Source organism: Coccidioides posadasii, chromosome 1, assembly GCF_018416015.2.
Source record: "Coccidioides posadasii str. Silveira chromosome 1, complete sequence".
Lineage (NCBI taxonomy): Eukaryota > Fungi > Ascomycota > Eurotiomycetes > Onygenales > Onygenaceae > Coccidioides > Coccidioides posadasii.
The window spans coordinates 5515666-5527756 of record NC_089407.1 but is presented as its reverse complement, the minus strand read 5'-3'; the positions used below and the strand labels follow the sequence as shown (position 1 = coordinate 5527756).

The following is a 12091-nucleotide window of genomic DNA, read 5'->3' as shown; positions in this document are numbered from 1 at the left end:
CCAAAAAGGAGCCTCCCATCGCTCTCCCTTTTCTTGGGACGGGTTACCCCAGAGTAGTTCCGAAATAGGACAAGCACAGTTGTGTTTTCCTAGCGTTGCGCTCCCCACTCCCGGACCCACCTGCTGCGCGCTTCTACGAGTTCCGCGGGGTTCCAGACTGCTTCCCCGTGACCAACCAGCGCGCTAGGACTTTCTTCGGCCTTCAACCGCCGCGCTTCGGCTTTTGCGCCCTTCCCTTGGCCAGACAGAAGAAAGCGTCTCTCCTCTCTCCCCCTGTGCACTGTGCTCCATGGAAGAGGGACTATCCGTAATCCATACTCCGTATTCATCTCGACATGCAGGAAACCGGTGGAAGAGCTCTCTCGGCGTTCTGTCTTGGCTGGACTTGAGTTCGTCCGTCGCGCGGTCAAGCTGCGAGAGCTTTTTTAAAGGCTTGTTGAACTGGCAGGTTACCCCGAGATCTGGGGCTTTGATAAAAAAAATACCCTCCCCAAGACGGAGCATATGTACATAGTAGGATTTAAACTCCCCATATCTTTGGGGTTCGAACCCAAAAAAACAAAAAAGAACCCCTAGCTCCTATCCCTGCATTTTGTGGGGAAATGCCGGTGACACGCCCTGGAATCTTGCTCTCTGTGTGTGTGACCAGGGTCCAAATCCACACGCCAGCCAAACACCGAGCGACGGAATACAAACGTTCTTCGTGCCTCTCACCCGTAACATGGGAGGGGGTCATGTGATACATTTTCACGACCGCCGCCCCGCCGCTTTCCGCCCCTGATCGTCAACATGCAATACCTCCTCGGTGCTCAGGGGCTAACTCAGCTCGGCTCAATCGAGTGGACAAGGGGTTGACTGAATTCCACCCGCACATACGGAGTACGGAGTGCAGAATACGGGATATATATATATACATATGTATCATCCCTTCAAGCACGGATTGTTAAGTCTAGGAGTGTCCGTCGGGGCTCCGAAACAAATTGACATGATACTCATGCCAAAGATGCAAGACGACTCCGGGAGCTCACAAGCAAAGTGCATTAACGTTGCTATCTAATACACCCCCACGCCAGCTATGATAATTTGGAATTTGAAATGTCTCGCCCTTGGCATGTGTTCCATGCGCATATACAGTATACCTCGACAGAGATCGCTTCTGGCCCAGAGGGAATTCGTCTTTCGTCGTTCTGATATGTTTCTTATTTGCCTATTCGATACCTGAGAAAATATTCTTTGTTCTTTGATAGTTCGAGCGTGAGACGACCCAAGCCTTGCTGAACTACACGCAAGCGCAGCCACTGTGAGCGCCCTGAGGATGCGCGTGAAGAAAGCAGACTCCACTACCATTTGTATGTACGATTCGAACCCATGTCACTTTTCGGCTCAATGCCTTTAACAAATATCGTTGGTATCAATTCTTTGGAGCATTCTGTACTACTTCATTGGCGGGCGCGGGGAGTAAATCTCTCCGCACCAGTTCCGCGACGACATCAATGATCCAGTCTTGGCAGTTTTTCATCTGACCGCGTCTGGCGGGCGCCTAGAGGAAATCAATCGAACAACAGACATGCGTGTTAGAATACACCAAGTCAACGTTGATTTCCAGGATGTTGGCCCATACCTGCGTCCCATCTTCATTGACATGATTCAAGCTCCCGCCCGGCGCCACAATACCGATAGCTACCTTCTCTAGTCGATCGATTGGCTTCACCTCTTCTCCATACTCGGCCGCGTCCGCATCCACATCCGCATTCGCATGAATGTGTTTCACCAGGGCCTCCTCCTCCTCCTCCTCCCCTCCCTTCCCACCCGTTAATTCACCGAGCTCAAGCAAACTGAAATTCTTCCCCACCGAGCCAAGCTTGTATCTCCGCTGCACGGCGTGCGTGAAGCCCGCGTAGACGCTGCCTTCGACGTGGACTCTCTTGCCAATCTCGGGACACGATGGGTGCGCGACAAAAAGGGACCAGTGAGCGGGGAAGAGGGGAGAGTGGTCCACAATGAGAGACAGAGGTGCCATTTGACATACGGAGTATACCATTTGGAGTTGGGCTCATACATAGCCTTTGGAAGCGTGGACGAAGGCGACTCCCGGGAAGAGATAGAGTGTGTGATTCGCAGCGTGCCACCGGAACGGGCCGCGTGACCCAAGAGCTCTGATTGGCTGTGGAGTGATGAGGAACTAAGAAAGGGCGCTAATCTAAAACGGGCTTAGGAGAGGGTTCTATCAGCTTGCAAACCGATGGAGCGACGGAAGAGGAAATTCAACGCTGAATGCTCATTAGATATGTAGGTAGCTTCTCCCGCACAAGGTGCGCCGATGCTGATAATCCATGATCCACATGCAGTGGTCGAGTCGTCCATTTTCCATGACAGAGCACGGAAGCCTTTTTTTTTTTTTTTTCCCTTTTTTCCGCCATTTTGTGCTCGAGACTGCGTGCATTTGCCCAAAAAAAAAAAAAAAAAAAAAAAAAAAAGGGAGAACGTGGAGAAGAAAGAACAATCAACAGTACGCCCGAATCATTAGAATTCGAAATTCAATGGCCATGTTACGAATGGCTGGCTCGTGAATAATCTTTCGCTCGTGAAAGGCCCTCTACACGTTTCAAAGTTCGACCAAGTTGCTAGTCGTTGGGTATGCGTGCGAACATGCGACATTGTCTCTGCTTCGAAGTGTAAGAGGGGCCCCAAAGGTTGTCGGAAATGGGTGTTCGTTGATAGTCTTCATTCAAGGGGTTTCAGTCATACGTCTGTTTTGTGGGCGTAACGCGACGGAACTCCACACTTTTCATTTCCAAATGCCTGGGCACTACCTAATGTGTTGCGTTCGATGACCAATTACTGTTGGCCAATATCGACACCCTGTTCGCCCTCTATCCGTGTCGCAGGTTCCTCCCCCCTGGCATCACTATAGCTCCGGTGCCCGGTGCGTCAGCTCATGGTCGTCATGGTGGCATCTATGAATTTTGCACAATCTCGCAAACTTTGTCAGGAGCTTTGCGCGGCACCGGCATCAGTACTGCAATGAATCTTGGCTCCGAGGTAGAGGGAAATGAACCCATCGGTGCGCTGCTAAGCGTGGTGGATGACCCTCAAATGGCAAATGCCAAGTAGTCAAAAGCTAGACAGGCGATCGGTACTGAAACGTGAGGAATGAGGAACTCCGGGCTCCACCCAATCCATAGGACATCGCCATCATCATCACTCTCAATCTAGAATACAGTCCGGCTCCATTTTTGACGGCCTTATCAGCAAAGTCGAAAACAAAGCTGTCAGTCAAAATCTATAGCCGAGGTTGTTAGATCCAACGCTGTGGAATGACAAGGGCTTCTCGTTCTTGCTCGGGTGGCACATGATGAACGGTAAGATAGCAGCTAGATGGGTTTTTGCCAGACAGCACATGCAGATCTCGGCTGGATTGATTTGGACACGATGAAACAACAACACACAAGACGATCTCATCGAAAACGTCAAATCATCTCGGTCTTGCAAACTGGACATTGCGCAGTACGTCCAGTGAGCCAAGGGTCGATGCATGTCGAGTGGAACATATGGTTGCAGGTCAAGCGTCTGACCATGCTGTCTTCCTGAAGGGCATCCAAGCAGATCGCACAGTAGTCATTTGGGTTGGCGACGTCTTGTCTTTGGCTCTCAACCAGGTGCTGTTAAAATGACATCAGCGGGGCACCATCGGCGCAATAGATTCGCGAATCGGAAATCCCACTCATACCTCAGACAACCCAGAATCTGTATTCGTATTCGAAACGCCATTACGTGCTCGATCTGGTTGATCCTTGGCGATGGTCGTCTTATCGGCTTCACTAGAATCACCAGCAGCCGGGCGTGCACTATCTGCAGTCTTTGGCTGTACAATACCGCAGTGCTTTGTCATCCCATACTCAATTACGGGAAACAGATCATTCAGTTCTTCCAGTTTTATAACTTTCGCATGCCATGTTGGTTGTCCGGGCGTTGCTGCTTGGGGCAGAGGCGTCAAGGCCGTGGCCCCCTCGCCGCCCCGAATTGCATGGTCACCAGGCCTCTGCTGCTGTAGTTCTTGACGTCGACGTTCGTGGTTCCTCTGTCGATATTTGAGAATCATGTAGAAAAACCTACAACCCGAATTTAAGCCATTAGTCACCCGACAGGAGGTTTTAAGAAAAAGGTTTGAAATAATAATATTAAAATGGCGGGACCCATACAGTAGGCCCAGAAGCAAAAATCCAAAGATGAGGATGCCGATCAAAATATATATCATTCGGTCTCTCCCATCATGAGTCCGGCGACCCATCTTTTTTTCCCTTTGGTCGACAGTTATCAGTAATAGCACTGATCGGGAGAAAGATGAGCTATTGCTGTGGCCGCGTGCGGTCCTCTGTACGACCCATAGCAAGCCCGGATCCAGATAGGCACGCACGATATTGCCGCTCTGGCTGCAAGAGAGTTGTCATGCAGAGGGGCGGGCGACCGGGGATAAAATATATGCTGCCAATCAAGACCGAGCAGTAGCGTTAAACAAGACGCAAATAGCTAGCCCCAGATTTCTCCAGATAACCCCAGGCCATCAAGCCCCAAATTTCGACATCCTACAGGGATCGAGAGTAACATGACCGTCGTACTCCTCAGGAAAGATTTTCACGGATCGCTACGCGAGTAGTCGCATGGGTCTGATCTGGGTGGGCAGTGCAGCAGATCCGAGGAGAAAGGGACGCTTTGGACTATCCCCGTCCTACATACGTACCTGTGCCGCTAGGGGTGCGAGATGATCAGAGCGAGTCTGGCAGCCATCATGTGGATGCATTTTTGAGACACAAAGATGCGGGGATCGGAAGGATGATCGAGGCACTCTTAAGATGTAATTACACATAGTTGATGGTGTGGGTGTCACAAAAAGCTTCGAGACTCACTTTCGAGGCGTCCACAGCCGACCGAGGCCAGAGCCATTTGGATTCACTAAGGCTTGTCACGTTCCCCTCGCCGAGGATATTCTGGCCTCAAAACTTCCTATGGAATCAAACCGCAATGCTGCCACTACAATCGTGGATCGAGTTAGGTACCGCACCATCTTCGTCATTTTCTCATGGCAACCGGAGAAGAGTTCACGATGAAAGCCACACACAAACATTCGGATCAGTTAATAACCAGAATATCTGCGAATAATCCTCAATTGTCATGAATCACATCTAACCTGGGTATAATCTAATATTAAGAGAGAAGCCACTAGCAGCCCATTCCCGACAATCACCAGAAACATGCACACCGCGACATCCAACGCCCAAACCCTACCCATGGCTGAACCATTGAAGCTTGAGAGCCAATCGAGTCTCACTCTATGAAGGATATTCTGGATTTTGATGCTGGCCAGCTGGGTTGAGATTTACCATGTGATTATTATGCCGTTCTCCTGGCAGGTCAGATCAATTGGGAATTATCTCTTCATAGGACTTGTGGCTTAAAGCAGAGCCATCCACCAAGGAAATCCACACGCAAACACCCTCAGCCCCTTCTCACGGCAGTCAAACAACATTGAAGACGTTTCTGATTCGCTGTAACCCTGTCCTACCGACTATAGAGATACAAAGGAACGTAGTGGCGTGGCGGGCCGTGGCGGACGCGATGCTAAACGCCGGCTTCTCCTTCCCGATGATATCTTTTTGGGAGTATCAAAAGTTGGAGTCGATATTTCTTCGGCAAAAGTGACAAGCTTTGCATCATCCCAAGTGACAGTCTTCGTTCCCGATTTCGGTGAGAGGGGAGATGCATCCATCATTTTCAAATACGTCTCGTTCACGGTCTTCATGACGAGATGAGGCAGTTTTGCACCGGCCTTATTCTGCTTGGTATTCGACTTGGTCGTGAGAGCGAGTTTTTGTGTGTCAGTTTTCTGAGAGAAGATGAATTCCGTGCCCTTTGAGCGGCGGAGCGGGATTTGATCTGGAACTCGGGGAACAAGTCGTCTCTTCAGTGACCTTCCCCGCTTCCTAGGAGACGGAGAAGGAGCTGACTCTTCTTCATCCTTGCTGGTTCCGGCTTCGAGCCCATTTTCTTTACCCGTTTCAGGTAGAGGAGATGCGGGCGCCTGTAAGAGCTTGGAAGGCGATCTGTCCCGTATCATCGAAGTTGGGGAGTTCTTATCAAGGTGTTCGAGGGCTCGACGGGCCTTGAGCTTGCATGGAGATCGAGATAGTTTTATAGATGCCCTTTTCTCGGCTGCTTTTCTTGCCGCCAATGCATTGTTTGTCGTTCGCTTCGCTTCAGCTTCCGATAGGAAATTGGAAAGCAGTTCAACATCGTCTTCTTCAAGAAGTGGTTGTCTCAGGAGCGATGCAATCATTGAGGGTTTTTTAACTGGAGTTGAAACGTTGTCCACGCGTAGTTCATTAGATTTCTCCGAAATATTCGTCTCTTCGGTTGCTGTTGCCAATTGCTGGCTGTGTATGTCACACTGTGACTCTGTAGATTTCCCGGGCGTATCTTCTGCTTCGCAGCTCTCTTCACCGCCGTCCTCAACAATATCAACACTCGCCATCTTGTGGTCTTTAGTTGTCCCCTCTTTCATGACGTATTTGCGCCGCGGCGTGAAAATATTCGTCTCCGATCGTGTTTCCACAAACGAGGCCCCCCACTCGGTCTCGTCAGATTTAACACCTTTACCAGTACACAGCTTCTTCACAGCACGTCGATTACCGGAGCTCCTGACCGGATTAATCTCTTCAAATAGTTCATTCTCATCGATATCCATTGCCCCCGCACCCGTATCTCTCGATTTCGCCCCTGATCGAGAAATACCCATCGAAGGTTGGAGTCTTTTCCAAATCTTATGAGACTTAGAACGAGGGCAGACCGGAGTCGCTGGCTTGCGATCCCAGAGTCGAGCTGGCTTCTTAATCATAGGCCTGGGCGTAAAGCGGAATTGACCAGTGCACGTAGTTTTCTCAACGTCGTCGATTGTAAACCTGGAGGGCTGGCTATAAAAATGGAAATGACCCAAAGCGCATGAGTTTGCGCCGGGGTTTTAGCAGTAGTTAGCTGACTTTGGTCTTTTAGATGGTCAAAAGTATGAGGGGACTCCAGGATGGGAGGAAGTAGCCGCGCGGCGCCGCTACAAGTGAGTGAAGCGATCTTGCTCTAAGAGTAGGGGACAAGAAAATGGAAGACACGTACCATTTTCGAGGGTCCATGGAAATACGCGCCATCTTGCTGGCAGCCGGAAGTCGCAAGATATTGTCGCAAGCACTGCAGAACAGGTGTGCTCACCATATGTGAAAAAAGAATTAAGGAGAAAAGTGAGAGTGAAAAGCAGGCGTTGGGGGAGGCAATTCACAGATAGAATATAAACTAACTATATCATCCAAGACGAATGGATAACCAGCTATTTTATGACTGAGAGAATGTTGTGGTATGGATGCGTCGACCGCGTGAAGGGCCTTTTTTCACACGGGGCTCTCCTATTCAACGCTCATTTCACGGCGGCTTGGCATGTTGTCATCTGCTGGCGGGCTTTTGGTTGCCGGGCCAACATATGGGTTTCTTATGTCAGCACCATGCGATGGGACGGAAAGATGAGAAGCGGAAGTAAAGGAAGCATGAACTGGGACAAAGGGCACTTGAATCTTGATTTTCATTTTTCTTAAGTTGTTTTGCAAAGAGCCTGCTAATGGGGCTTCAGAAACGCTATTTGAAAAGCAAAAAGGTAGTCTACAATCAACGCTCCTATTGATGCTGGAAGACTGAAGCTTCTTTCCATCTGGTGTTTGCCTGTCCTATGTACGAAGTCTTCGCCTCGGGCCCGCTGCGCCAGTCATCCAGGAGATGGAGACCGGCCAGTGCTGATTCTATGGATGCAGTTTCTAGGTCAATCGAGGATGCTAAGTCCTTTTCCGTCTGGGCCTTTTGCTCTGGGGCTATGATCCGTCTGACAGTGAGCGCGGCATGTATGTGGGGGACGCTGGAGCTGTTTTCGGTGAGGTAGCTATCGTTCCATGCTGCAAGATCCTGGGACTTCGGGAGGAGAGTCTCGAACTCTGATGTCACGATTTCTTGAACTTCGGCCGGGAGAGGCTCTGAGAGCTCGTTGAGAGTCTTGCGGAATCGAGCAAGCTGGACGTGCAATGTAGGATCGGAGGGATTAATGGCGTGGGCAGCAAGCAGACATTTGAGAGCCAGGAGGTATTTCTCTGCAAGGATCCAAGTTAGTCGTATTCAAATGACAATGACGAGGCTCGGATGCATACTTCTTCGAATGTAAACTTCATATCCCGCGGTTTGCACTTCGATATTTTTGGGCGACATCTCCAACAATGGGCCTAAAAACTTCAATGCATCCTTCATTGGATCGGATGTGCGTGCAAGATTGAGGCCCAGTGGATCCGTGTCATCCTTCCTGGCATCTCCACCGCCGCCTGTCGTGGCGGCCTTCCTGGCCTTCGTCTTTTCAGCCTCGACCTTTTCCAGCTTTTGCTGTTCCTTCTTGGCTTTCTTTAGAGCCTTTTTCCTCTCTGAACTGTCTGCATGTCCATCAAGACCGTTTGTCCCCACTGGAATCGGTCCATGCGCAAGGTCCGGTTCATCATGCAACAAAATGTAAGCCTTTATGGCGCCGAGGGCTGCGCGCGTGTAATATGGGTGTGATCGTAATTGGTCCTCCCATCGAACCATATCAACATACGCTCTGATCATACCTTTTCGTAAAGAAAACCCATGGAAGTCAAATTGATCTTCTTGCCAAATGTCGAAAATATTGTAAACGGAATGGAATCTTTTCAGTGCAAGTCCTATCTTCCTCTGGCGTAGGTATGACTCAGCATCCTCAGTCAAATACCAAACGCACTGCATCTCAAGAAGGTCACCAAGTGGACCAGCAGTTTCGTTGCGTGTAAATTTGCTCATAGTATCGATTGCCTTCTCATTTTCATCGTTTCGAAGTTGGTACTTGGCTGCCTTGCTGTTGATGTACCGATCCTTTTCATCTAGCGACCGTGCCATATCCATAACCTCTGAAGCTTTTGGAAGGTTGCCATAGTGCTTCCATATTCTCGCCTTGGTCATGTGATAGTCAACGGAGGTTGGAGATAGTTTGATGGCTCTGTCAATATACGCCATGGCTTTTTCTAGATCACGACTAAGGTGGTAATTGTAGTGCTGGGCGAGGAAATAATATACCGAACATTCAAAGGTAGAGTTATCCCCATTGTTCTGCTCTGTAGAGCCATTAACTTGACTGCTGAAATTTCCCGCTGCATATCCCTCCACAAGCTCCTGGACGGTCTCGCGTTTCCATGAATTGGTGTATAAGGACTTAATGTTAGCAAAAGTCGAAGGTATAGCTTTTCTCAACATGCGTTGAAGGTACACGTCTCCAGCTTGGCGAAAATCATCCCCTTCAAGAAATTCCAGCGGTATGCGACGTGGTGCGTCACTTCGCGGATATTTCTCCACCCAGTAATCATAAACGGCTTTTAAAGATGCGTGATCCTTCTCATCAATCGCCTTTGCTTTCAGTAAAGCATCATAATAGTGCGAATCTTCAGGGTTCCGTTCCAACAATGCCTCATATGCAGCCACAGCCTCGTCGTTTCTGCCCAGCTTTAAAAGGTAATCCGCCCGCATCTCCATAACGGCTAACACGTCAAAGCATTGATTACCGACTGCATCGAGGTGTTCAAGGGCCTTTTGAATATTTCCGGATTCCGCGATTATGGAGTTCTTATACAGTATAGCTTCTGAGTGTTCCATATCAGTTCTCGGTGGTGGGGTCTTCAGAGTCTCCTCATAAGTTGTCAAAACATTTTCTGCCTCGCTTAAATTGCCTGAAAGATGGTACGCGATTGCGAGCGCAGTCCAGTTCTGACGAAAGCCGGGCTTCTGCTGCAGCATTGCTGTCCGGCTTTGTATATATCCCTGAAAGTCTCTAATTTGCGTTTGAAGAAATGCCAAATCTCTCTGGATCGGCTGGGACTCCGGCTCGAGTTTCAGGGCATATCGGTACGCTTTAATCGCTTCATCGTAGTTTTTCTCGGCGCGATAGAGCAGGCCGTAGACATGCCAACAGATATGGGATTTCATGTCGTTCTTTAGAGCTGTTTTGGCCAAGGCAAATGCTTCTTCTTGTTGGCCTTGATAGCTGATCATCAGCGCTTTCATTGCTTGTGTGTCTCCATGGTTGGGGTTCTTGCGGAGGATCTGTTCGGCAGTCTTGAGCCCTGCTCGGCGTTGTTAGTAATGGCTCTGTCCGGATCATGTCTGGTATTTTCCTCCTCACCAGGGAATCGCACCTTTCTTATATTGTTTATTTTCACAATGCCGCACTACCTGGCGGAATAATGAGCCATCTTTTGAACTCAATGGCTGAGGCATTGTGCTGGAGGCTGTCGCCTGGTGTGGTGGAGGGAAATTTTGGCCGGAGGTGCACAACGGAGGAGAGGGCTTTCAGCACCTTGATGAAGGGGGGAAATATGAAACTGTTGTAATGGGGCCAATAGACAGGCAAAAAAATACACTTCACAACTATCAGTTTACTAAAATCCGACACTGATTGGCACCCTTGGATTTCCTGGTGGTTCTCTTTCAACTTGCACTGCGCCGTGCGGTGATTTCAGGTGGTTGCCCACTTAGAGTCGCAAAATAGTTTATCCGCACTCTCGTCACAGCTAGGTAATCTGCAGAAACTAAAAAAAGATTACGGAGTACAGAGCACAGAGCACATACATACAGAGTAGACTTAAGATATACCCGTTCATGATTGTAGAGAGTCAATTACTTATATCTTGATTGCATGCTTTTCAGTGAGATGGAGACAAAAAGTATATACAGTGCTCTTATCTTACAGTCATGGGAATTTCGGGATCTGCTCCTGCTCCCGTTATAGGAGAGCTGCAAGCCTTGGGGGGTAACAAAATGGAGTGCATGAACTGCGGATTCTCGCATACTCCACAGCAGGAAACACATCATGCAGAAATCATTTTGATGGACGAAGAGGAGACCAAGTGCACTGGAGGAGGGGCATATCTGCAATGATTTCACCGCTCAAAATTGACCCATGCAGATACTCATGCCCCCAGCAGCATTACCCTATTAGATTAGGCTCATTTGCCCTGATCCTGTTGTTCTCGCCATCGATTTAGTGCATCTTCCCACCCTTCAAAGGAATTGCCACATCGTTCAGTAACCATTCCCCAGGTCCGAGAACGTATGATGGTCTCCACTCCTCGCTCATTTCGTATTAGCATGGCCAACGACTCTGTCCGCGCCTCTCTGGGGAAGAATCTCGCCGAATACGGATCCAGCCGCTCATCCACGAGTCTTTCTCTATCTTTAGCTGACTCAACCTGTCGTAGCACAAGGTCGGGATCTTCGGGGTCTGGGCTGGTAGCAACACCGGCGCAATAATTCAACACGTCTGAACGTACTTGCCAAGAGGGAAACAGTACTTTGTTTTTGAATATCTCGCAGTTCTCCGGGTCGATCTGGGTTTTGTTGGCGAAATCCGTCTGTCGGGCGGTAGTGGAAGCCGGGTCAAACCCTTTGCGCGCCGGTGTTACAAGAGCATTCAGGTTTTGGGTAATGGAGTCGTCAATTGTTGATCGTGAAATTCGGAGGAAGTCTGAAAAAGGTACGTTGAGGCAATCTCGTTAGCCCAACTGCGGTCTCGCATTGGAAAGCGGGTGGTACAGTACATCGACAGGTTCCTCGGGGACAATCACCCACCTCTTAACGCACGCTGGTTAAAGCAGAATTGAGGTGTCAGTGTTGGCCTCGTTGTCGATGGCCGTGACATCGTTTTCTGTGAACGAACCGGCTCAGTGGCTGGTTGCGATCGCTTTGCCCAAAACAAATCCAGTTTTCGGAACGGTTGTGGCCGAAGGCTTCAATTGTAGAAATAATTTTGAAATCTAGGTCAATGCCTGCGTTTGGCTATAGGTAAAAAGTATGTAGAATATGATCTAGGATATCTGCAACGGAAGACTTCATGGTCGCCGCCCCGTTCGTCATCCTACGGAACTTCGAAGAAAGCATCCCGATCACGTGGGAGCGCATCTCATGGATGGATCGCGTCTGCGGTTCCAAAGTGAGGACCACCCACACCGAAGCA

General features: G+C 49.4%; 5 protein-coding genes across 5 annotated transcripts; all 5 read right to left on the bottom strand.

The window, feature by feature from the left end:
• Positions 1-1138: 1138 nt before the first annotated feature.
• On the bottom strand, positions 1139-2413 carry D8B26_001598 (uncharacterized protein). Its single transcript, XM_003065586.2, has 2 exons — positions 1622-2413; positions 1139-1540 (listed from the first exon to the last, which is right to left on the bottom strand). Exons 1-2 carry the CDS (start codon positions 2039-2041, stop codon positions 1412-1414), a joined length of 549 nt encoding a protein of 182 aa, XP_003065632.2. The 5' UTR covers positions 2042-2413; the 3' UTR covers positions 1139-1411.
• Positions 2414-3268: 855 nt separating this feature from the next.
• D8B26_001597 (uncharacterized protein) lies at positions 3269-4291 on the bottom strand (the record flags this gene model as incomplete). The annotated part of the gene is made up of 3 exons (XM_003065585.2): positions 3269-3662; positions 3731-4112; positions 4203-4291. The coding sequence occupies 3 exons, from the start codon at positions 4289-4291 to the stop codon at positions 3471-3473; spliced, it is 663 nt and encodes a 220-aa protein (XP_003065631.2). The 3' UTR covers positions 3269-3470.
• Positions 4292-5147: 856 nt separating this feature from the next.
• Positions 5148-7196, bottom strand: D8B26_001596 (uncharacterized protein; the record flags this gene model as incomplete). Its single annotated transcript, XM_003065584.2, has 2 exons — positions 5148-6968; positions 7165-7196. 2 exons carry the CDS (start codon positions 7194-7196, stop codon positions 5567-5569), a joined length of 1434 nt encoding a protein of 477 aa, XP_003065630.2. The 3' UTR covers positions 5148-5566.
• A 453-nt stretch (positions 7197-7649) lies between these two features.
• D8B26_001595 (uncharacterized protein) lies at positions 7650-10554 on the bottom strand. Its single transcript, XM_003065583.2, has 3 exons — positions 10275-10554; positions 8235-10202; positions 7650-8177 (listed from the first exon to the last, which is right to left on the bottom strand). The coding sequence occupies exons 1-3, from the start codon at positions 10354-10356 to the stop codon at positions 7714-7716; spliced, it is 2514 nt and encodes an 837-aa protein (XP_003065629.1). The 5' UTR covers positions 10357-10554; the 3' UTR covers positions 7650-7713.
• Positions 10555-10925: 371 nt separating this feature from the next.
• On the bottom strand, positions 10926-11776 carry D8B26_001594 (uncharacterized protein; the record flags this gene model as incomplete). Its single annotated transcript, XM_003065582.2, has 2 exons — positions 10926-11602; positions 11707-11776. The coding sequence occupies 2 exons, from the start codon at positions 11774-11776 to the stop codon at positions 11085-11087; spliced, it is 588 nt and encodes a 195-aa protein (XP_003065628.1). The 3' UTR covers positions 10926-11084.
• Between the last annotated feature and the right edge of the window lie 315 nt (positions 11777-12091).

Excerpts from the sequence above, each read along its gene's own strand:
- D8B26_001595 (XM_003065583.2), bottom strand. The coding sequence starts at position 10,356 with ATGCCTCAGCCATTGAGTTCAAAAGATGGCTCATTATTCCGCCAGGTA. Across the intron at positions 10,203-10,274 it reads AAATAAACAATATAAGAAAG|GGCTCAAGACTGCCGAACAG; the intron begins GTGCGATTCCCT and ends AACGCCGAGCAG. Across the intron at positions 8,178-8,234 it reads TGAAGTTTACATTCGAAGAA|AGAAATACCTCCTGGCTCTC; the intron begins GTATGCATCCGA and ends GGATCCTTGCAG.
- D8B26_001598 (XM_003065586.2), bottom strand. The coding sequence starts at position 2,041 with ATGGTATACTCCGTATGTCAAATGGCACCTCTGTCTCTCATTGTGGAC. Across the intron at positions 1,541-1,621 it reads TCAATGAAGATGGGACGCAG|GCGCCCGCCAGACGCGGTCA; the intron begins GTATGGGCCAAC and ends GATTTCCTCTAG.